At 27.4% G+C, this 27,448-nt stretch overlaps 1 protein-coding gene across 1 annotated transcript in view; it reads left to right on the top strand.

Annotated features, from left to right (window-relative positions):
* LOC136976882 (metabotropic glutamate receptor-like) overlaps positions 1–27,448 on the top strand; it is a 179,509-nt gene that overhangs the window by 59,916 nt on the left and 92,145 nt on the right. The window contains exon 2 of the mRNA XM_067272254.1: positions 24,916–25,070. Coding sequence (XP_067128355.1) covers positions 24,916–25,070 — 155 coding nt within the window. The remainder of the gene's footprint in view (positions 1–24,915; positions 25,071–27,448) is intronic.

Raw genomic sequence — 27,448 nt, 5'->3', positions numbered from 1 at the left:
TTACTCCTTGATTTTTTTCTTCTATATTCTGAGGTAGCATTGTTCAACTTAAGTTGTATGGTATTGTTTTCATAGATATTACATATATTTTGAAGTAAAATATTCGGCACGTTTCTGTTTGTAGGATATCAAAAAGTTTGGGTCTTTTGAGTTTTATTTTTGTGAAAAAATAATAATGAACAAAATTTTAAAAAAGGAATTATGAAAAATGAAGAAATTTAAAAAATTTATAATTTTTTGTATTTATTATTTAAAAAAAATAAATTTAAATTATTAATTATTGGAGATGCTTCAGATGATCGGATCATTCTTGAGGATATGATCGATTAATGGGAGTAAACTTTGATTAAGGTTAGTAATAATGTTGAACTTTGATAGCCGATTTTGGTTAGAGTGACCAAATAAGTTATCAACTAATCTGGGACTAAAAAATGGGTCTACAATGACGAAAATTAGATCATTTTTAAAATGTTTATACATCGATCTATAAATTCGTTTTATTAGATTAGAAGACTTATAAAATGATTCCATTTAAAATCATTTGACAAACTTAAAATTTCATTTATAGTTTTTTATACAATGTTATAAAACAAACAATTCAGTACAAATTTTAGGCTCTAAGGATTGATAAAATATTTTAATTAACGGTATATTAGTACGCTTCGGCATTGGATAAGGGAGCAGTTCGTTTGAAAGAGCATCCATCCACATTCCCAATTTTCTCCACTTTATTATATTAGACAGACTCCCATTAACAGTATAGGTTGGTAGAATAGTCCGTTTAAACAAGCACCGTACCAGCAGAATTTTTAGAGCAGAAGTCCGCATAAGGAAACAATATTAATATAACTTTTCTTGAAGTAATGTATAATATTTCTATTTGTTTCTATACTATATGCCGCATTAGAGAGCATTCAGAAATTTTTGAACAAGGTGTCTTTATCTTTTCATTTAGGCCTTCTGTTGTATGTCGGAATGAGACAAAAGTAATGTGACTTGCAAATAAATTGTATTTACTGTTTATTCTATAAATGATAAAATTGATGAAATAAGAATGTAAACCAGTAAGCATAATAAAGTTATATGATGATGAATTTTAACGTTTCCAAGTTTTCAGTTATCCAGAGCTAAGATATGAAGGAGTGGAAAAATTCGCATAGAGTGAACACCCTTAGGGTGATCTTGTTACTTAGGATTAGGGAGCATGATGCAGCGATCTTGAAGTTGCTCTTTTATGTGGATTCGGCTGTATATTATTATCTAATATTACTTTGGTATACGTTATTTCATATGTTTTTTAATTTCTTAAACATACAATTATATATACGAGTCGAATCGCGATAAGTCGACACCTGGATAACTCGACACCCTCGGTTAAGTAGTCAGTTTTCTGTGGTCCCGGCCGACTTACATAGGCATTAATGTTAAAAAAAACTCCGGTTTACTCGACATCGTTTAACTCGACACCACTGGATAAGTCGACATACTTTTGCTGTCCCACACTCCGATAAGTCGACGCCCCCTCCTGAAAAAAGAAATTCACTCTGCACGTGTGGTGCGAACTCATTTTTTTCAGGAGGGGAGTCGATTTATTTATTAGTACTGTATATAATTAATATATTTAATAATATAATAATACATTAATATTACTAATATATATACATATTAATAAAAATGCCTTAACAGATAAACAAAAAGAAAATATACAGTCTACCTCAACGTCATACTAGAATCCAATTTTTTATTTTCTCACGCTAGAGGCATTAAGAATCCTTAGACGTTACTTGCCAACAAGTGACAATTGCGAAGATGATGTTTTCAAGGCATTCATGTTCGTTGAAAAAGAAAGTCGAGATAGTTAAGTGCTCAAAACAAACAACACTAAACGAATTTTTCAGTTTATCATTTACAGAGTAATTGTAAATGGAGAACACAATGTTTTGTAAGTCTATGTTACTGTATAAAGCACTACTGTATTTTATTAATTATAGTTTTGTGGTTTTTTTTCCAACTTCGCTTTAGTCGACACATCGGATAACTCGACACATTTCCACTTCCCCTTGGGGTGTCGACTTATACGGAGTCGACTGTATGTATTACTTGTTACGTGTAATAATACTTGTTAATTTAAAAAACTATACATATAGTTACATATATCTGGATATAGGATAACTAAAAATCGTCTTTCACTTTTCGTAATTACTGATGTTTTTAATGGTAAAATTATAAAAATAATAATAATTGAACAGAGAGAGATATATTTTAAAATGGTATATGAAATATGTATTCGTGAAAGAATGGAACTATTTTGTATAAATATTGTTAAGATAACACAGCAATTGATAATATTGACATCTTGTTTTATCATAATATCAACTTACTCAAATTGTGTAGCAAAGCGATAAAAATATATTTTGTTTTGAATCAGTTATATCTTTTGTTCTCTTTAAAGTGGTGATTTGCAAAACCATTATTTTTAAAAGATGGGTAAGTATCACAATTCGCATGCTTACTATTCCTTATTCGTTAACAATTTGGTAATGAGTAATGAATACTGAGCAGGGAGTAAAGAACTTGCATTGGACTTGATATTTATTACTTAATTTCTATTTGTTTTACTTGTTAATCGATTAAAAACTTATTGGATGTTTCTTATTAAAAACTTATTAGCATTTCTTCTTAAATGTTAATTTCTCAGGCAGCAATTTGAATAACCGTAAACCTCTAAATTCCCACTGTCGTCCATCTATGTGTATGTATGTCTGTCCGTATGCCCGTCTGTTCTTCCTTAATCTCGAGAATGGAGTTAGATAGATGAAAGTCAATACCAGATATGGGAACCTTAGCAGGAAACCCCGATTAACTATACAGGAATGTCCGATGAAAATTGGAAATCACGTCATTTCAATTCGAAAATTTTTCCCTGAAAAGAATTAGATAGATAACCGACACGACTCCATTTCTAAAGGAAAAGTATGATGTACAGGGGCAAGACACTGCTAAGTTGAGGTGGAGAGCATATATTTTAAATTAAATAAATTTAAAATATGATTAAAAATTGCAGCCCGGCATTGCAAATAACTTCTCGTTTATTATGTGTTTTACAATTCAGTGTTTTTACTTTCTAATGTCTGTAATGTAATTTTTCCTTAGTGATTGTATAGTTTTATAAGTTGAATTATAGAGAGGAATTCTTTATAATTCACCTTCATTGCAAATTTTAAACTGATGTTTTTCAATTCACATTTAGTTATTCCACAAATAAATTAACGTGTTGAGATTGGTTATAGATTTTGAACTTTAAAATCAAATCGAAATAAATGAAAATAACGCTTCTGTTCTTTAAAAAGTTGATTTAAACAAAATATAATAATTTGTTGATTATTATTAAATAAATAATAATATCAATTATTTTTTATGTAGACTACAACACTTGATAGATTTTATTAATTTATTTTTAAAAAATATATAAAAATATACACAAAATATAAATATACACAAATAAATATACTCATATTGCAGCTTAGCAGAGTTTTATCGGCTTGACCTTCGGGCCCACTGAGAAAAGGCCACGCTGATCATTGAAAAAAGTCGTTTTATCAATACTAAAGGAATGGTTATTAAACTAATGTGTTCCAGAACTTTAAAAAAAAATAGGATCTCTGCTTTGTTTTTCACGTTCGATATTTATTCTTGTTCGTATTGATTTTATTTTGTTGCTTAATTAACAAATGTTTTCTGATTATCAAAGTTTCCGATTTTTGCTTTTCGTCAATTACTTTTTCCGTGATTATTTATACAATTATATATATATATATATATATATATATAATTTGTATAAATATATATTATACGAGCAAACCTTATTGTGAGATCGTCATAATGCCGGGATGCAATTTTTAATCATATTTTTAATTTATTTAATTTAAAATATCTCATGCTCTCGATCCCAATTTATTAGTGTCTTGCCCCCTGTACATTACACTTTGCAGAGAAGAACAGATGCTGGTCATCTATGTAACGCTCTTCTGAGGAAATATTTGAATTGAAATAATGTGTTTTCAGGCCGAAAGCGAAGGTTTCTATTTATAGAAAGAAACCTTCGCTTTCGGCCGGAAACCACATTGGGCACGAGACCCCGACTCCTGGTCTCGTGCCCAATGTGGTTTCCAAGTCTGTTTTCGATTTTCAAATATCTAACATCTTTCTCGAGACAGACAGCAGACAGGCAGAAGATAGTGGAAATTTATACGCCTACAAGTTTTTCAAATTATAACTCAATATTATTTAATATCTAATTTTAATTCTTTCAGTTGTAAAACGTTTTAAACTAATAAAAATTCAATTTTGATAATTTTCATTTCTGGACTGTTCTAGTGTTAAGAACTTTACATTTTAGTTTAAAATTTTTATTTATATATGTAAATGAAATTAGTCATTTATTTGGGATTAGTAAAAATTAATTTTATCATTAACAATAATTATTTTCTATAATTAAAATTTCAATAACAATGAAACAATGTACTAGCACGAAATATTTCTAATACCGTAAAAATATTCTACAAATCTGTTTGTTGTAAGTTACAAGTGCCAATTAATTCTAATTAAGTTAAAAGAAACAAACTTGGGCCTATACTTTTATCAGTAAGTATAAAAATGAAAAAAGTTGCATTTTCTAGTAATAGTAACAGCAATAAAGACGTCAAATATATTTGTCAGTGACAGACTAATGTACGAGAATAAGAATGTCAACATTTTTATCTTTTATCCTTATTCTACGTACAGAAGAGTTTTTTCAAAATATTTAACAATATATAATACTGCTTTAAAGTAGATTATTCAGAATCAATAATTTATATTGGACGATATAAAAACGTAACCATTTGAAAATTTCAAAATTGATCTTATATTTTGTTTATCTTCTTCGTTTTTGTTTTTCTATTTTTGCTACTCTTGTGACTTCTCTATCCTTCTCTGGCCTCTTTTTCTTCCTGTTTGTAGGATACACTAAAGCTTATCAGCTTGACTGTTTTATTTAAATGTTATATGTCTTTCTGTTATCTTAATAAAATCCGATTTTTAGCTATTACATAGTTTCTTGAGAAAAAATATTTTGAACATTTGCCTGAAATTGATCCATTTATAATAAAGATATCCTCTTTGAAAACGAATTATCATCATCATCATAAACTACATATAAATTATAAACATTTCTCTGTCTTCAGAATCAAATAGTATTTAAGATTCTTCTTGCTTATTACAAACCATTAGTGTATTATTTCGAGTTCTTTGAAGTTAAACCTTTAAGCTCCATTATTTCAATGATAGAATACATCAATGAGATTCTGTCTATTGAAATTTGAGGCTTTTAAAGAATTTTTAGGAGACTTTGGATGTATTTTATTTTGATGAGCCATATCAGTACATCAGAATAATAAAAGGTCCATTTATTCTTTTCAAATATTTTATTTATGACTTTCATCGTAAATGTACGGTATTATATGTATATAAATAATATATCAGTAACAAAATATAATATGTTTGAACCAAGAATTTAATATTTAATACGAATGTAATATACATACATACATACATAGATGTGCGTGCATGTGGTTTCAAACCGTATTTTTGGATGAAACTTTATACTAGCAAATGTGATATAGTCTGGGAGCTTGCATTGAAAAAGTGTCTGATTGTTTAGTCTTTCCTAGGAAAATTAACCAATTCGTCATTTTGCATTACGTTACACATGACGCTGTCACGTGTTACGTAATGTAGATTGCGTTGTCTTGTAAGTTATCGCAAAAATGTCAATCTTCCAAATCACGTATGGCATATTCATACATCCATATCATAATTGTCGATAATTGTGTTAACGCGGTGAATTAAAAACGTCACAATACATTATAAATAAATCTTTAATTAGCAGTATAAATGAAAAAAATACAAAATATGGGTCAAGAGTTATTGCAGAAATGTTTACCCAATCTGACTTTTAAAATAATCTAAATCTTACCAATCATTTCATTTATTATTTGACATGAGCATAAAAGATACATTTATTTTGAAAGTCTAATGAATATGAATTTGTTTAAGGAGTATTCGCTGTAAATAAATTGGTTGCTAAATGATATATCGATTGATATTATAGTCAAGTTTAAATAATAGTTTCTGTGTTGAATCTTTCTGTGCTTGATAGCATTTTTATACATCCCAAGATTGCATACCATAGAGAAACCAAACGAAATTAACGTGATTGCTCTCTGAATTTGATCGAAATTTGTAAGAAATTCTTCTATATTTCGTTTATTATACCACTATTTGAATAAAATTTTTTATATTTTTGTATCATATAAAAGTAAATGATGGAGTTTCCTGATGCAATATTAATTTTAACATTTCTGAATAATGTTATGAAATAGAATTTCAATTACCATAAGCAGACAGAAAATTCTTTTTAAATATTTCAGATTGTTCATTTGTAAATAGATTTTTAGTAGAAGAAATATGTTATTAATACTCTGTTTTAAAATATAAATTAAAAACTAACACTGTTTTAAATAATATTTTGTTATTGAATAATAACAAATTTTTATTTAATGTGTTATTATGCAATAACAAATTAAATAATTTATAAAATATTATTATAATTTGTATAGCAATGATATTTATTGTTTTTACTGTATAACTGTTTTAAATTTTAAAATGTTTATTAAAAGTATTACTTTATTTTATTTTATTAGAGTAATTAATATTAGTAATTACTTTTATTCTAATATTAGTAATTGTATATTAATAAAATTTCATTGTAAGAGAAATCTAATTTTGTTTTTACTTAATTTATTTTAAGACAGATAAAATATTATAATTGTACCAAATATAGTACATTTAATTTCAAATTTTTTATTCATTTTTTGTAAACTTTGTCCATAAAAAATGTGTAACTGAAAATCAATTTATTCATTCAATGAGTAAATTGATTTTCAGTTTCATTCAGATTTGATTACGAATTGTTAAATTCAATTTAATTTTAATAGAGCAGTTAAATATTTATTTAACTGCTCTATTAAGTACATAAAAATCACTGTAAGATTTAAAAATTATTTCTTATGAAGAAGCGATTAGATTTTGCTATTTTTTCTCTCTTTTATAATTTAAATGTGTTAGTGAAGAAAAATTCTGGTTAGTTAAAACTTTGTATCTTAAATATTTTTATCTTTTGTTTCTTGTTTAAAAAAGTAAGAAAACATTTTTTGATGGATAATTTATATATCCAAAAGGCAACATCTCGCTGTAAGTTTTAATATAAAATGTGATTTAAAATGCTTATTAAAGTTTCCACATCCTAAATTCTAAAAACCCACAATGATATATGTATATGAAATAAATATTAAAAACGAAATAAGTAACAAGCAGGTCCTAAGAGAGACGTATAACATTACCTTTGAAGAATTTGATAACCAGATTTTTATATTATATGGAGAAATTATGAATTTGATCTTTCCACGATGGATTATAAGGATTTTTTTTGCATACTCGAAGACATTTTTATAAAATAATTTACTTTCTAAATATTTTTTCTGAAATTACATATTAAACCAATAATAATACAAATACGAATATTTTATTAATAAATATTTTTCCTATTTAGAATTTGCAGAAAAAACACGAATTTCACAAAAGGAAGAATATTTAAAAATACATTGCCTAAACAACAAATTTGCAAATGTTAAAATATTGTAGATATAAGTCTTAAAATAATCTCGGTCTGTTTCAACGTGAAGTAAAATAAAAGTAAAAAAAAGTACAAAAAGAAAATTCAATAATGGATTGCTTTTGATATTATAGCTTATACTTCATAAATAGTTTTAAAAAAAGATGAAAAATTATATTCGGATAAACTAAAAGTGTCCTTTTTGTGTATTTAATGATTTGATACTAAATATAAACACTAAATAGTTTTTATTTTCTTTGACACATTAAATGCCTGTACTGGTTTTGAATTGTGTTATATATTATAACAATAACGGAATTCTAAAATTCAACAAATCGTTACAATATTATAATGTCGCTTTTAATACAATATTCAAAACAATATCTTTTATTGAAGTTAAATTAGTATTATTAATTTCCAAACAAAGATGAATAGTTTCAACACATCGGCTAAATATTTTTACTGTAATCATTTCAGTTCAATTTCCAATCTAACTCGCTAGTGTTCGACTTAAGTTAATAGAATAGACAGGTTATGTTCAGGTCTGATTAATAAAGAGAATGATGATACAACGCCTTATTGAATGAGCCTATATGAATTTGTCATAAGAGGCATAAACTTAGTTGAGATAAGAGTTCTGTCACAGTTTTCTTTTCTTTTTTATGAGTGACTTTCAATGCGATCGGTCAGCACGAATTAAAACGGCATCCCGGTCCAGACTGTTTATGACAGTAATACTCTGAATAAGTTCGAGTGCGGATCTTTCACTGCCGTAGACGAACAACGTAATGAGAGAATAATCTTGTAATATTAACAAGGTTTGGTATTAGAATACTGGAGATTACAAGACGATTATTAGTACAATCTTTAACAAGAGAGTGAACATATAAATAAGCGTACTGTACAGTGCATCACACCCAATAAGTCTAAACTATCCTTTTTACATTTAGACAAAAAGGTCCTCAATTCTTCCGTTTTTCACCTTTATTCTCGCACTACACACCAAACACCGATGGATTGTCTCTTCGGGGAACGAACTTTTAGACATACTCGCGTTACTCTTAGAGATTCATCTACTTACAAATCTTTTATTTGATGGAAATCGTTTTACTTTGCAAGCTGGCAGCAGCTGATAGTGCACATAACTTTGACATTTCTGTTTGGCAAAAAAACAATAATAATAATCATAAGTATTTGCATACACTCACTAACAAATGCCTAGTTAATGGAAATTAAATCAGGCAAAAATACATATCTCAAGTAGTTTTCTGATAATCTAGTTAAATTTGTATAAAAAAGAATAAAATAGCATAAAAAATTAAACAATTAAGCAGAAGAAAGATTGTCTTCAACAATCTCTTTAATTACAGAGATACTAGTTATAATGATAATAATACATATCCTCCACATATTTTCCAAAACAAGGTGTTAACCTCTTGCTGGACGAGTATATGTTCGACTTTTTCGAAATGATACAACTTACAATGAAGAAAATAATAGCAAATAATAACCAAAAATTAAAGAAAGTTAAATGGATTTGATTCATCATTTCTGGAAAAGATTTTTCAACTGTTAAAATTATCTAGTCATAATCTTAAAGTGCGTTCTACGATACTTTGAGAATTATTTGTTAATTTATATTTTTGCAACTTTGTTACATTAAACTTAACTGTAATAAGAAAAAATCATTTTCTGCAGCCTTCTGTAAATAATTACGCTATTTGAATTTTATTTAAAAGGTGTGATCGAGAAATAATTTTTTCCGGTTCATCAAAAACTACTTTTCCAACGCTAATTTCTAAAGATAACGTCAGAAACTTAATTTTAAACCGAATCATTTTCAGATCCCTTATTTTATTTCTGAAGTTAGAGAATATAATTTTTAATTACAAACTTTATTTAATTAGTTTTATGTTTCAATCAATGGCTATGAAGTAATTACATAATTTTAAAAATATTGTTTACTCCTATAGCATTTCCTTTTGCTTATTAATTTTTTTTTAAATAATTAAAAGAAAAATATGAGTTAAAATAGTAAACTCTTATATTTTTAAAGTATAAAATAAAAAATTAAACTATTAAGCAGCAGAAAGATTGTCTTCAATCTTTTAAATTTAATACATGTGTGAGAAGCGAGGGGTTATGCGGCGAGCTTGACCCTACTTATCGGCTTCCATGTCAGGGGATGGCCTGTAAGCGAGTGGGAGGGTTGGTGAGGTGGTGATGAGCTGTCGGCTGTACTCAAGGATGACAGCATTGAACATAAAACCATTTAATAAACAGATAAACGTATACAAAGAAAGTATAAAAATGGAAGATACTATTCTAATTACTATTATTCTAAAGTGCAACTATAAGATACTAAATTAACAGTAAATGCCTGTATCATCACGACAATTCTATTTGGCGCGTGAAATGTTCGTACGTTAACGTTCAGTCATACTAGTCTAACTTATAAACTATTCCGACTGAGAGCGAGAGAGTGTTTATAATCTACGTATAATATACCTCTGAGACCGTTGTATAGGACGTTATCTTTACGCTCCAGGATCGGTAATCTGGAAGGGTGACACGTAGAACTCTTCGGGCTGGAGGTGACTGTTATGGCATATGGCAGGACGGGTCCTATGTCTGCTGTGATGCCGTCATCGATGTCAGCCGGAGCCCGCTGTAGTGTATGCCGGCCAGGGGTCTGGTTGACGTCTGCTGGAGTCCGCCCGGAGGTAGTTGCCATTGTGGATTATGGCGGGACGGGTCCTATGTCCACTGTTGTTGTCCGCCCGGAGGTCTGTGTCTAACCCCGTTTTATACCTGTTTCGGGGAGGTGACATCGGATGATGCAACTCTTTCCCAGCTCGATCTGTGTCTAGAGTTTGTTTATGTTAATTGTTAAAAATCAAACGTTTCGACAAATTTATGATCTCTTTCTATCCGGTATTGTTACTCATTCTACCTCATAAATTTGATAACAGCTGTCAAACATTCGGAATTAATAGTTCGAGGTGACTGAAGTCAGGATTTGTCTTGCGATCTTAGTAATAATTGTTTAAAGTAAACCGACTTTCAATCGTTTTTATCGGTTAAGAAATCGAATGACATAAGACGTATGGGTTTTGGGTTTTTCCCGCTTCGTCATCACTTTCCCAAGGGGAGGTTAGAATCGGATTGGAATATTATTTTAATTAATTAAATGATTTAATTATTTTACTAGCCCCCTCCTCTTCAGATTCTCACACATGCAATATAGAAGTAAAAACTAATTGATAGTTGCTATTACAATTTTTAATTTTTAATAAAACAAATTATATTTTGTATACAAAAATCGTAATTTGTGAGAAAAAATCAATAAATAAATAATTTAAAATTTCAAAAAGTTAAATATTTGAGATCAAACTGTCTCCGAAACTTGTTAAATAAGATCATGTTGACATAGAAGTATATGTCGAACATAAATTATCATCACAAAATTTTAAAAATCCTTCGAACAATTTTATAATTTTTATGTAAAATGTGTAATGTAACAATTATACGAAACACTTTTTATATAACTTATATAGTTTATATCAATTTATAAATTTAAGGACAGATGAAACATCTTCATTATTTATTATTTTACGTGAGAACAGTTATGTTAACAGTTAACAGTATATATTTATAAGTAATAATTCTGCCTTTCTTCTTACATATATTTAGTATTATCGAAACAAATTAATAATTTGCCTTTAAAATAATTTTATGTTAATGGGGAAGTGGCCAATAATTACCAGATGGTAATAACTATACGCTTCTGCTAAGTAGAAAATGTGAAAGTTCAGCAAATCCCAACATTATTTAAATTTAATTACACAATAGATATTTGATTTTATTTATTTAATTTTTATTCATTTTCTTTATTCTTTTTATTTCATAAATGTTAGCAAAAATCTATATTTTCTGTATTGCTACTTAACTCGGATTATTACTTACGATTGAAATCTTATTATAAAAGATATTTTCAATAAATGAAACTACACAATTTAATTTGAAAGAATTATTTAAAAAAATTAATTTAAACTACTTAAGCATATGCAAATAAACAATAAAGTTTTACATTTAGCAACGTGTAAAACAGTTATAACTGAGAATTACAATCGATTGTTTTTTTTCTTTTGTTTACGAATTTTACATAAAATTCAAAATTTGGCGCAATTTTTATAACCCATATATTATATTTTAGTGTAACTTCTTATAAAGAAGGTCCTAATCTTTAAAACATATATCAAAAATTATGTCTACAACTAAAAAATATAACTACTCAATGGTCCAATTTAACATAGTGAATTTTTTCCATAATCTATTAAGACTTTAACTAAATCTGTGAGATAAAAAAATATATATAATTTTATATACCCTGGTACTTTAATTTTAGCCAAAATTTAAAGAAATATTTATCTACACTCTCTCCAGCAATTTATTTTATAATAAATTGAAAAAAACATCAAATATTCATGATTTTGTTTTCAGTGTTTTTTCAGTCCTGAAATGATTGTTTGTGGTTCCTCCTTAAAGCATACAAAATACAAAGTATTTTCTAATCTTTAAATTTTAATCATTTCCATAATAATCTTACATAAGCCCTTTTCCGTTTATTGTGATATGTAAATCCTTTCTTTCATCTTGAAGATTTTCAATTTTATCTTACTTTTATGATAAAAAAATTGAAATCTAATCTGACAGTTGCAAAAAGAATTAACTGTTTTGAAAACAATATTAATTAGCTTCTCTTTTGATTTATAGTCGCTACTTTTATACAAAAAATTAGAAGAAATGAAGTATTTCAATGGATATTAATTTTATCTCATATTTACCAAGAACATAGAATAAAAACGATCCATAAATACTTTTATATAAAATATTTTCTTTTGTTTTAAAATTTTAACATTCAATTATCTTCCTTCCATGGTCTAATTTTGTAAAATTTAACGATAAACATACACTTAATTTTATATAAAAATTCTGTCGTTTTTTTTTCTGTTTATATAAATAATAACTATGTTTTGTGAATTGTATATTATTCTATTAACAAATATTCATATGCTTTCAGAAAAATTGTAAATATATTTATTTAAAATTTCATTATCAATACAGATATATATGTATTTACCTTAATAAAATACAAAAATTATAGATTTTATTTCGATGATTAACATTTAAAAAAAACGTTGTTTTATTCACGTTCCTGATTTAGTCACGTCGCTAATTTAAAGTTTTCTCTAGTTTTGAAACTCTTATTAAGTGAATAATCATACGTGTAAAGAAAGATGATTCCATAGTTTTATAGCTCGTTTGAAAATTTTGTCTGTTCATAATATTGACGAAATTTGTAGACCAAACCATAGAGGTAAGAGGAATAAATAAGTAAATGAATAGAGGATGAGCATTCAGAATTGTTGAGGCAAAATAACTATCTTATTATAGATTAAATAGAAATTCTAAACTTTCAAAGAATTACTGACATAATTTCTATATATGTCAATTCTGAAAATTGTAAACATATGAAATTCAATTCAAGAATCAAACCTTCTACGGAATTAAATTTAGATATATATCACTAAAATAGAATTATGACAATTAACGTTTAGAACTTTTGATTGTTAGCTTTTATTAAATTATATACTCTTATTTTATTAAATGCAACTTTTACTGAAATGTTGAAGGACGAATGAAATTTTTAGTTTATTTTTCGCACTTTAAATTTACGTTTGATTTCTCTTTTTTTCATGCTTACGAATTAGATTTTTACATGAATCAGTTTTGCATTTTTTATTTTTTATTATTCACCTCCTATATTAATATTATATATTATATATATATAACCATATTTTAAGAAAGTATACAAATTTTGAATGTAAAAAACAGTTGTATTGTAATGTAATGATAAAGGTGTATATTTTAATGAATTGATGTAAAAAATAGTGAGAATTAATTTATAAGAAAAGATATTCTATATGACGCATACACAAGGAATATTAGAATGATATAAAGATGATATACAAGTTTCTGTATTTGTATTTAATTTAATTTAATTTTTTAATGTGAGTAAAACGTAAATGGGAAAACTTTTGTTAATCGAAGATGAAGAAGGATGAGAGTATTCGTATACATTATTACATAAGTATTTTAGACAGAGCAAAAAAGGATAATGTAAAATATACAGTAAGTCCCTGCTTAACGCGGGGATGCGTTCCTAGACGACAGCGCTAAGCGAAACAGCGTTAAACGAGGCCATTTTAACATGGAGTAAATGGGGAAAGGGAACACGTGACCACAAATAAACAAATTTTACTCTAATTTTAAGTTATTTTTATATTAATTTGCATAATAATATATGTCAAATAACACATAAACATAAGCACACAATGTAAAGTTCATATTTTGAGATGAAGATCCTGGCTTTTCTGAAATTTTTGTTTTTTGCGATAAAGTTGTATAATTTCATTTGTCGCTTTTTTTCTTTCCTTAAGCAAATGTCAGTAGTAGAAGATCGCATCCAAAACGCCTAGTTTCGCTTTTGCATTCCTTTCAAAATCTGGATCAGTCGTTACAATTTGATCAACGATTTCGTTTATCGTTACCAAACTTTTACCAAGGAAATCTGTAGAGAAATTCTTTGGTGCTCTTCGTTTTCAGAGTCACAATTTTCCGGTTCTTCATGAATTCCTTATTCTGCTAGTTCTTGAAGGTCGTCGTTGTTAAGGCTCTCATAAGAAACCTGCATTAATTCCCCAATATCCTGTTCGTCTGCATCTCCTAGTCCTGTTCTATCGATTAGGTTCACAACCTAATGATACAGTGATAGGCTCTTCTCTTGAGAATTTTGGATACTTCCAGCCATAACTTCATCTACACTCCATTCATGCATTTCTCAATTAATTCTTACCAAGCGAAGTCGATATTTCCTATGGCATCCATAATGTTATATTTTTTTCCAAAATTGAACAAAACAAACATAGGTTTAAAGAAAGTTCGGCGCTACGACGAATTGCCCATTTTTGCCGATTGGTTCGTGTTTGGGAATAATCGTTTTATATAAGAATCAATGAAATGCCGCGTTATATTGAATCAGCGTAAATCGAGGCAGCATTAAGCGGGGTCTTACTGTATTTGGTACAATGTTGTAAAATAGATTTATTGTACAAAATTTACGAAATTTCTCATATCTAACACATTTCTTGTATATTATAAACAATTCAAAACTTGAAAGTGTGTGATTTATACAGCTGTGTAATAGTTCGCTCTACACATAATGCTTGTATAATATCATTTATTGTTATTATTTAACTGATCTTAACATTTAATATACAGTAAATATGTATATAAATAGCAATTATTAGAAGTTTTCGCATTATTTTTCTGGTGTTTAAGTGATTTATTTAAAATAATAAATATTAAATTACATTATTTGCCTGTAGTTTGAATGTTATTAAAAGGCATCATTTGAATAATGTCAGTTAAAATAATTTCAGTTTAAATGATGCCAATTGATGCGTTTGTTCGCGTGTATAGATGTAATGTTTTTGAAATACAATTATAATTAATTATTTGTGATGCAATATAATTATTATTCACTATTAATTAATAAAAAGATAACCTGAACAATTTTCTTCTAACATATTAATAATGTAATGTTTCAATAGCTTATATATTTACTTTCTCCATGTTAAAGTAAATCTTATTTGTTTGACGTAAGCTAACTTAATAATATATAAAAACAAATTACACAAAATGTTTCTCATATGTTGAATCTAGTACTGTTTAAGTATAATTCATTAAGAAGGTAAATTCTTTTTATTCGCTTTCATGAATATATTATATAATAATTTACAAAACAGATTATTTGTTTCTATTTAAATATGACATATATTTTATTTTAATTTTAAAGAACAAACAAAAATTTAATTAGAATTTTAATTTCTTTATTTGTGATTTTGGCGTAACAAATTATTTTCCTAATTAAAATATAACAAAGCAAATACATGCTTTAGCACAAAAATCTTACTTTTTAAAAACAAATGGAATTAAAATACAATTGAAGGAAAATATTATTATTTGACAATGGAAGGATCTCACAAAAATTCTTCTAATGAAAGATATGAAATCAGTTTAAAAGTTTAATTGTTGAAGCTGCAAGAGTTTACATGCAAATTTTCGAATACAATAATTTCATTTTTATAGGCTATATGAAAAGCTTAATGTAAGCTTTAGAAATGAGACGATTATAAAATGGGGAGTGTATGCTTTTAAAGAGACATCAATAGAAAAAAAATCCACAAATGAGTTTCTTAACTTTCCCGGCAATCTTTAAAACTGCTTGTGGCACTATCTGTTATGATAGGATATGTTATTTAAAAACACTTTTTATGTTTTTATTTATTATAAAATAGAAAAAAAGTTTAATTTTAGGGTAGAGATGGGTTTTATAAAAAAAATTGTAAATGCTAATAACGAATAAAATCATCATTAAGTCCGACTCTATTTGAGATAAAACACCCGATTTCCTCTATCTCCAATCTTTAATCGCCAAAATTTAATAGCCTAAATAATAAAGTTTCCTGTAAAATTTCAGAAATTTTCGACAAAGAGCACAGTAGTTATTAAGCTTCAAAGAGAGTGAACAAAATAGTGTCACCCACAACCACTAGCATCCATACATAAAGAAAAAAAAACCGAATTTTTTTCATCTCTCGACGTTTCAAGGTGTCTCGAGTCCAAAAACGTAACATTCTTAGGGGGGATCTTTTTAACCGATCGCCATATCTTCTCTCTGACATATTCGAGACAATAAAAATCCTGTCTAACTTTTCTAGAAGAATTGGGCTTTTAAATATAGTTATTTAAATAAAATTCAACGCTTAATTTCATTAAAGTATTTTTCGCATAACTTAGTAATTAGGAAAGATAAAGTCATTTTATAAAATGAACGTATGTTGATTTAAAATGCAATTATTTTAGTGCAAAACATGATGTGAATAAATAAATTAATTAAAAACTGCAAAAATATATTTATTTATTTATTATTGACGCTACTAGGCAATCAACAACACGAAGTTGCAGCTCTAACAATACATACGTAACAATAATATAATTCGATCGGATAAGGAAATTTAAGTTTATTTGAAAAGTTCCTTTTATTACAAATTGTTATTTATTTCTTTTTAATACAATATTTTAATAAATTAAATATTTTTCTTTTGACATTTATTAAAATATGAAGAGCATTAAACTATTTTGTGTTGTTTTTTAATTAACAAATCTTTCGCTAGTTTATTTTGAGCACGTTTTAATGAAACTTTAGAGAACTGGATGATGAAAAACTAACAATTTTCTAAATACAAGAAGGATGTTCCATTAAATTTTCTACTTAATTTTCGTTATTAGGACGTTATAATAAAGTATAAAGTCCCAGTGGAAAAAAATAATAAATTTTGATTATATCTCATGACTTTTCTCTTGTTTGTTCCATTCGTAATAATAGACTATTCCATTCAACTCTTATTTCTTTCACAGAAAAAATAATAATTTGAAGTAAAAATTTCTCAATAACTGGCAAATATAAATAATAGAAACCATGAAAATTTCATATTTGTAATAATAGCAATTTTTCATTATAATACGGTATTTATATGTCTAGAAGTATTAAAATTAAAATTTATTTTAACTTTAAAACATCTAGACATATAAATTGCTGTTCTTGTATTTTTAAAAATTTTAAAAATTGTAAGTTTAAAAAATATTTTAATTTTCATTAGCAATATCTTTAAATTAGCAATTTTAAAACTGTTGCAATGGTTGCCATAAATTATTACAGTCACAACCATTTCGGATTTAAAATTACGAATATAAAAGAATATATTCGTAACACTTTTTAGCTATTCTTATACCTTAGCGAATTTAATCATGTATAAAACATTTCTTACATCATTTGTTATACGAGTAATATACAAGTATCCCTCGGATAACACGGTAGTTATGAATACGAACTGAAAAAGTTTCGTGTTAGGCAAATCCTTGCTATACATACAAAACAAAGGACTAATGCAAAACATGGGGTTAGGTTCAAAGGTTAGCAAAAGTACACTATTCCTTTTGTTACCAAGAGAAATGTTTATTAAAACAATCAATAATTTATTTCAAATCAATAATTAACTAACAATCACAATTAAAAGTAATGTATTATGCTTTAATATTAATTTTAAGTAAACGAGGGCATTTTATTTTTACAAAGTATCCTCATCGTCTGAGTTTTTTTAATATCTTAATCAGAAATATCAACAACGTCTTTATTTATTTTTATCACAAAAATAAAAAATAAATAAATACGTTGTTGTGCCGGAAGCAGTGTTATACGAGAGATATCCCCAAATTTCGAACCGTATTAGAGCGAAACCGTGTTATAAGAAGTGCCATATTGTACAGTACGAGGGATATCTGTACGTATTGTGTAGTACATCAGTTTTAAGAATTTAAACGTGTATTACTATAGTTACATTTTAAAATGAATAATTTGTCTTACATTGTTAAATGATAAAAATAACAGGAATAAACCATTTTGTAACACGTTTTACCGTTTTACTAAAGCTTTCTTTTATGAATTACAGTATAAGAAATTCACTTAAGGTTCTCCTCGGATAATCGGTGTTCTACTGTATTTTGACATATACTTTCAATTAAAGAAAAGAAGTGATTCGTTTCAAATATGAATAGGAAGCGATAAAAAACTGTCAGTATTATCTGTTTCTAGTATTGATTTATTCTAAAAATAAAAAGATATCAATAAACAATATTTGATACGAAAATCGTTATTTTATCTGTTTTTTTTTATTAGTAATAGATTATTCAGATAAACTAGATGACAAATTTAATCAATGCTTACCTATGAGTTATTCTATTAATGTTCAAGACATTTTAAATTATATTTGATGAAATTTATTTGGAAGAAATTGATTTCGATTCCTTTGATACACACCCACACATATATAGAATGTTTCTCATTAATTTTATTTAAACTATATTTTATAGGCTACATTCTAAATTTTCATAGTACAGTACGTTCTAATATTTTAAACACATTACATTATGAAAGGTGTAAGGTATACTTAATGACACATTTTTAATTTCACAAATGAATTGTCATCATAGCTACTGTATTTTGAAACTAACTTACGCCGTTTTCAAGCTTGACGTGACTATCTCCACATTTTGTTTATTGTATATTGTCACTTGTTATCTTATTATTATCAATTTACTTTTTCATACATTAATTTTATTTTATTAAATCTAGTCAGATATGGTTTTTAATTTAACATTATTTCCATTCGTTTCTTATTAATTTCTCCATGTTACGGCAATTTGCGATTAACTCACATTTTTCCACGATAACGTAAGTCATTTATATAAAACTTCTTAAGCTATAAATTTTTTATGTATAGTAAAAGGGAGCTTCATTCACTCGTTCAAAAATTCGTGATGATTCATCGATTTCCAGCCTCCGTTTCTATTTTTTTCCATGACGATAAAATGTTCATTATGATTTTAAAATAAGTATTTTTTAATGTAGAATAGACTTAATAAAATTTTTTGGATAGTATATATTTTTATATAAAATTATTATTCTTAAATATATAAAAATTAATTTAAAACGATGGAGTCGGATTATTGTATCAAAATCAAATTTTCCTATATTATTTACAATACAATTACGTGATTTTGACATTATTCTTAATTTTACATAATTTTTAGATTATTTTATATAATTTTCTGTAATTTGCTACTGATTTTTAACTCTTATTATTAACATTTCAATGAAAACTCTTAGTCGATAAGGTAATATAACAAATTGTTTTATTTTATTATTTTCAGTTTAAATTTAACTTATCCACTTGAAAAAAATCAGGTTAATAATTATGATAAAAAGAAGCTATACTTAACAATTACAATGTTAGTTTTTTAATGTTTTCTAATTGAACTACTTTTTCCAATTATAAAGTTGTTCCTCGTTACTTATTTTTAATATAGAATAGATTTTATTGAAAGCTTTCATCGAAAATCATGTCATAGCAAAGCGTAATATATCATTGATTGAATGTTGCTTTTCAAATCATTTACTATTTTCTTACTCATTTCTCTCAAATGTTAACCACAACGTTCATTTTACCAATCATTCCTTCTCCGCATCTATCGTAATGATAAAATACTATTGTATGTTAGAATTGCCATACCTTTTTTACGGGCATGATAAATTTAAATCAATGTTATCTGAAGCTTAAAATAATTTTAAACGTAAAAAATATAAATGTTAGCATATAATCATAAACATTAATTCAGCCTAAAAGTTTATTAGCCTGTTGAAAAAACTGCTTTTTTTCAGAAAGTGATCTGTTAACTTTATAGTCGAGTCTATAATCACCCATTTTCCCTTACTGACGGCATAAAGAATGTGCTTTATAAATATTGTGACGTTTTAAATTACATAATAATTTATAACCGTTAAAAAACAAAATTTTTCGAATTTGTAATGGTATCTTGGAATAAAATTATATATAAATTTCAAGTCTCAGAATTTTATTAAATAATAAAATTACCTTAAATTCAATTGACGTGAATTTAAATTAAAAAACTACGCAATTTATAAATAAATGATGAAAATTCTTGTACGGTAATAAGATTTTCTAAGAATTTATTAACAAAATATAGATTAAATTAGTTAGGTACAAATGCAAAAACATTTAAATAATTTTTTTCCTATAATACTTTATAATATTTTTATTCGAGGAAAAAACTGAATGTTTAAATTGTAAGTCAGCTTTTTATATTACAAATTATTCGTTTATTATACTATATATTCCCTTACTTCGGTAAATTAATATATATGAAGACTATATCAATTAATTATTTTAATCTCTATAGACTCATTTATCAATTTACAGTGAAAGCATAAAAAAAAATATTGTTAAAATTTATTTAAATTTTGTAACTTTAATTAATAGGAGCTTTCGTGGAATGTACAAGTATCGTAGAAAACGTTAATCCTATAAATACAAATTGAATACGTTAATGTTGACTGTCCGAATAAAGTTACTATTAATAACAATTAATATTAATTTTGTTATATGTATATGTAGCGTTTTATAGAAGATTTCTTCTTAGTTACAGTTGATAGTAAAATCGTTTTATGAAAACAAAAACTTAAGTTAATTTTATATTTTATATCTAGTTTATTGAAATAAAAATAATTTTTGATATTCAATTTTCTTTAGCTTACATAACAGTTATATTTTTGACGTTCTAAAAATACAGAATAAACACTTCTTGAATCTTTAGAAAAGTAAAACAAATACCTGGGAAGAACGTTTTGTTTGCATTTCTGCTTTTTATTACTCTATTTTCAATTTCTTTTTTGAGAGTGTTATCCAGAATACTACGAATTTTGATGTAACAATGTACAGTACACAGCATTTATTATCACTTCCTGTTTGAAGCTTTGGTAGATATGATTTATGACAAATGGTTCACGAAGCGTATAAACCATCAATGAAATTTATCAAATGTTCAGTATCGATAGAAGAAAGTCATATCTAACCTGGGCGAAACCCAAAATTTATTATAAATAGAATGAGTCAAGACGTCATCCCTATCCTGCCCTTATGCTCAACGGTCTCATTTTTAAATTAGGAAATATAAAGGGCGTAACTCTGTAATGTGATAATGCCTCATTTACTTTAATCAATCAGGGTGATTGATTAATGAACAGAGAACCAGTAAACACAATCAATAAACATAGATCACCTACAATCATCTATGATTAATATAAAATTGAATCTCCTAAATCAAAGACTGTCGTACTTTTTTGGATATTAGCTTCTAAGATATTTTAAATAATGAATATAACAGATAATATGCATTTTAATCAATATTGTTTTTTACTAAATGAATTTTAAATTATATAAACTTAAATATAAATGTCAAACGGTTGCCGAATTATATCAGATATATTAATAATAATTTATAATAATTTGACAACCGGAGTTTGATTTTTATATTTGCTTAAATATCTAAGTTTATATGCCCACGAAAAATTTATAGTTATAAGAAAATAAGACTTGAGTAATGTTGAATAAAAAATAATTGAGTTAAATATGAATAAAATAAGTGAATAATCTTTAAATTTTATTTATTTAGCTAATGAAATAATATTTTTTATGAACAATATCATTTGATTTTGAAGTGAGAGTGAGGGTGAGAAAAATTTACTTTCACGTTTTAATTTAATTTTAATGAATATTTTGTGGATATTTATACGAATATTACATCTAGTTATATTTAGATAAAATATTGTCAAGTTTATATATAATGTTTTATTTAAAAATAATAGTGGAAAAATATCTAAAATTTTATTTTGAATTTAATAATTTTAGAATAAACTAAACAAACATATTTGACGTTGTGTGAATATTTGAGATGTAATTATTATAAGAAGTTTGATAACCGATGATAGCGATTTTTCATTTCTTTTTCTTTTTATTGTATTGAATATTATTACATCAAAACAATGATATATGTATAAATATACATAACTTGTTCAGATATTCCTGTTGCCAGTTTCGAAGGGAATAATAAATTATGCAATTTGATAACTTGTAGTTGCTTCCAATAAATATAAAAGAACAATGATTTATTCGTATTAGTGGTTGTCATGATAAAATTACATTCTATAATTAACATTAATTATGTTTTTCTACAAGTTATCGTAATTTTAACATGCCATTAAATAATAATTTATTCGTTATTAGTTTAAAAAGTCCCAATGGAATTTAACAATAGAATATCTTTATAGTTGTAACTCACCGTTTTCGGAAACAACAATAGGTTACATAATAATGAGGCAAGTACCAGACCAGGACTTTATTTAAAACTAATAATTTCCACAAACCACAGACAATATCAAAATCTTGTACAGCTTTCTCATAATAAAGAAAACGTTTTATCTCCTCCTCAAGCTATAAATAATGTACAGCCAAACACAATTTCCTCGAACTTATCACTGACGTTTACCACCTTGGTCACCTGAAGCTCTCTTCCGAGCAGGCATGGAAGTAAAAGTCCGTCAATCACAACGAGTTCATGGGACAATAAGGTGCCATTTAATCGAAGGTTGGCCACAAATCTGCCCTTTGTTTTATAATACCTGCCCTTTATGGCTAATTTAATATCAGGGCCTGGGCGAAGAATTATCCCCGGAGATTTTCGAATAATTTGGCGCCATATGTCCGCACTTATTAACGAATGGTCCGCACCAGTGTCAATTCTAGCACTAGTCATTATATCGTTAATAATCAATGTTAGTCCTGGTAAGTTTGTTTTAGTTTTTAGTATTAGCCCCAGTTGAGAGGATTTTTCATACCTCGAGGACCAAGCCCCCCTTCTTGGCCTCGGTATTAGTTTAACTTCCGGGTTCCCCTCTTACCTTGGTCCTGTATAGGGTCAGACGTTTTCGGAACTGTTTGGTATCCGGCTCGCTTATTTTGGGGCAGTTCCTTGAATAATGCCCAGTAATTCCACAAGTATAACATCGTACCGGAACTCTATGGGTCGTCTGAGGCTTTCTTTCCGCACTAAGGGGTTGAGTTAGTGCGCGTTCAGGTAAACTTTCTCTCGAATTATCGGTTCGTTCCGCAGATCGGTGACTGGTCGGCTTTCTCCGAAATTCGTACTCCTTGGCAGTTCGCACTAAGTCATTAATAGAATAACAATGTCTAATTTCTAGATACTCACGTAAATTTAAAGGCATTTGAGTCGTTATACATTGGACGATTTCTTCGTCCCTGGAGTAGGGTTTCCACGCACGGTACAGCTGAACAGTGTCCCAAATGTACTGTTCGACACCAGACATACCATCATACGATTGGCTGAATAATTTCTTTGCTAGAGCGACTTCGTCTGTAAGAGGAGAATACAATTCTTTAAGTAAATGGGAAAAGAGAGGCCAGCTATTACCTACTCTTTTCCGTCCATCGTTTCTCCACCATTTAGCTGGAGAACCCTCTAATAAGAAGGCGGCTGTATCAACCCAACGATTAGCTGAGACCTGATTAACGAAAAAATATTGTTCCATATCTTGGATAAAGTCGGCCGCCGGGTATTCAGATGTCCCGTTAAATGTTTTAGATGGCGTAGGTTGAGCATTGACAATCACCACCGAGGTATTTGGTGTCACTGGTGGGAGGGGAGTAGATGTACCTGTTGGCGGCCTATTGGGAATGCTTCCCCCCGGACTGGTTTGGCTCACTTCCCTGGGATCGGGTCGGTTCTCGGCTGGCGGCTCCGCCTGCTTAAAAGATAAGGCAGAAGAGATACTTGCCATACTTTGCGTCAGTGTAGCGACTTGCTGCGATAACGTTGTCAGCTGGTTTTGTAAAGTCCTGAACTCTTCACGAGTAATGGAATCTTCCTCAGACATTATTTTCTCGTCCATACGAAACAAATACACCAACGGTTCGATCTGAAATAAACTCAAAAAAAAACTTGCTTATGACCCATAAGGTCCCTGTTCGGGCGCCAGTTATGTAACTCACCGTTTTCGGAAACAACAATAGGTTACATAATAATGAGGCAAGTACCAGACCAGGACTTTATTTAAAACTAATAATTTCCACAAACCACAGACAATATCAAAATCTTGTACAGCTTTCTCATAATAAAGAAAACGTTTTATCTCCTCCTCAAGCTATAAATAGTGTACAGCCAAACACAATTTCCTCGAACTTATCACTGACGTTTACCACCTTGGTCACCTGAAGCTCTCTCTCCTTTTGGTCCTGGCTGTTCCGCTTTTAATTGTTCATCCAGTGTAGCTCCGCACTGTCTAATTTACATAGGATGATGTTCCAGGATCGGGCAACGATGCAAACTAAGTTAAAAATTTTCGTTTTTTTGTTCTTTTGGTCATTGGTGCTTGGGAGTTTGTCCGTAACAACAAAAAAAAAGGAACCAAGAAAAAGAAAAGAACAAAATAAAAATAACGCCCCAAAACAAGAATTAATGATCGGACATTGACTCCTTTCCATAGTTACGAGTTAAATTATAAATATACTCGTTGGGTTAATGAATTTAAATTTACTTAATTGCAGTACAACTAACTATTTTTATCATTTAATATATTTTAGGCTATATCAATAATCTGGACGAAGGAACCTATCGATGTCCTGATGGATCGAGTCCAAGTATCAAGCAGAAGATCGTGACTGGAGTATTAGGTGCTGCTAGCAGCGTAACATCAATACAAGTGGCTAATCTCTTGCGACTTTTCAAGATACCGCAAGTAAGCTTATTTTTTAATCTTCACTATTAAGTATTTTTATCTTGTTTCTTATCATTAGAATACATTAAGCTTTAACGTATTTTGATAAGTAAAACATTGTAAACTTTTGAGGAAAATATAAAATATTTGTGATTTTGGACAATATAGATTATCTAGAAAGATTGCTAATTTAAGTTCATCTTAGGCTAATTAAAATGTTGTCGTGGCTGTATTGTAAGCGTCAAGTATCTAATATTTATAACGAACAACATAGTATTTATGTTAGATGATCGTTATTAGTGAAAGTTCTAGTTCATTATTTTATACAGTATTCTCATCAATAATGAGGTTTTGTTCAACATTACGTGTTCTACTTTATTAATTATGTTTTGAAATACTATCTTTATATAATTATTAAAATCATACTTTGCCTACTTTTTAAATTAATAATAGTAAAAAATGTACTGTTGTTTCCTATTATAAATGCTATTTGAATTGATTATTTATCTGTTAGATGAATATATATATATACATTTAATATTATAAATAAGTTATTTATTTCTTATCATCTTTTTCGAGAAAAGTTTTTTTATAATGTTCCTGATTTGAATTTAAACAAGTTACAGTTTAATATTACTGCGAATAGTAAAGTTATTGATAATAATATAGTTTGTAAGCGGATCACATACTTAAAATGTTTGGCAGGAAACAGTATTCCCGTCAATTTTAATATAAAAGATCATTTTTAAAATTTATGTAAAAGCGTTAACAAGCATCAAAAATTCTAATAAATATTGCTTTTTTTTCTTATGATGTATAACTTAAGTTGAAGAAAATAATCATTAGTCTGTAGATTTATTTAAAAATAATTTATTAGATATGCAAGCGTTAATATATTACAATTAAAGTAATTGATATGTCGATAGAGAGAATAAAGCTATTAAAATTTCATGTCAGAATATTTCTGCCGATAAGGAAAAAAATTTCAAAATGTGGAAAATCGATGTGATTTTTCAAATGTGTAAAAATACTATATTAAAATCTATATGTATTAGAAAAAAACATTATTTCAAAATTTTATAAATTAATTAAAAAATCTAAGAAAAATTTAAGTTATCCATGCAATATTAATTGAAACTTTTATCGTTATTTTTTTATCTTAAACTTCACAAAAATTTAGATAATTAAATTGTAATCTAATTTTTAAAAATCAATCATTGGATTTATTTATGAAAAATTCAAAATATAAGATCTGGCAGAAAGACGGGCGATTATATTAATACGTGTTTAAAAGTTAACGGTTTTAACTTTTGAATAATTTTATACGAATTTTCATGTATAAGGTTTGAGGTAAAGTAATTTTCCATTATGTTTTGAAGATGACAATACGCAAATGATCTTCATTCAGGCTCAAATACATTTCACATCTTCAAAGAATGTCATGCAAAGAGCGGACCGACATACTCTCTGGTATGTTATTGGTAGCAAGGCATGATTACCTTAAGACTTTCAATATTTTATAGACAAAAAAATGTGGTATATGAAAATCGTTCATTAAAGTTTGAAACTCTTAAAGAGAAAATTCATCTTGAAGGTCAGATGCATGATGTCATATTTAAAACAGAAATGGCAAATTATTTTACTTCAAAAGTTCTATGTTATGCAACTTTGTTTTATTTTTGAATTTCTATTTCACATTCTTCAAAATGGCGGATGCTGCGCACTGTATCAAGCAAATTACCTCAATGCTATTTAAAACGTAATAAGAAAGACAAAGCTTACGAGAGTAAGTCAAAGAAATACTTCTTAATCCATTTTCTGTGAAATATACTGTATTTGGTAAATTGCGATCGTCGTATAAGTTAATTTTGCATGCTGAATTGGAGGAAATTGAATTTGTGTGTCTTGTTAAAATCGGAACTGAAAAATTACACAAAGTAGTCTCATAGGGTTACTTCAGAATAATCTGTCAGCACCAACAACAAACGAAGAATATTTAATATCTAGATGACATTCATTAACGTTGATCATACTATTTCCAAATGTTAGAAAGACATTACTGTTATATTTTATCATAATAAATTTCTTTGTGGGTTGTCTATTAAAATTTAATACATATAAATTGAATTTTTGTATGAATTATTTATTTATTTTTTACCGTTATCAAATAAGAGAGCAAAGGAATTTATATAAAGAATGAAAAAAATAAAATGTGAATTAATCTCGAATGAAAGTTAATCTACGACTTATCGAATTTAATAAGAAATCGATAGTGTGTTTAATTAAATATAAGAAAAATATTTTCTTGTCCATCATTTATTATTTTGCTAATATTATAAATTATTTCAAATTTATAATATATGCATTGAGTAACAATTACAAAAACGGTTTGTTAAAGA

Source organism: Centruroides vittatus, unplaced genomic scaffold (genome assembly GCF_030686945.1).
Source record: "Centruroides vittatus isolate TY-2023 unplaced genomic scaffold, ASM3068694v2 contig_426, whole genome shotgun sequence".
NCBI classification, from domain to species: domain Eukaryota; kingdom Metazoa; phylum Arthropoda; class Arachnida; order Scorpiones; family Buthidae; genus Centruroides; species Centruroides vittatus.
Note: the sequence above shows the minus strand (reverse complement) of the source record. Positions and strands in the feature narration are given on the sequence as shown.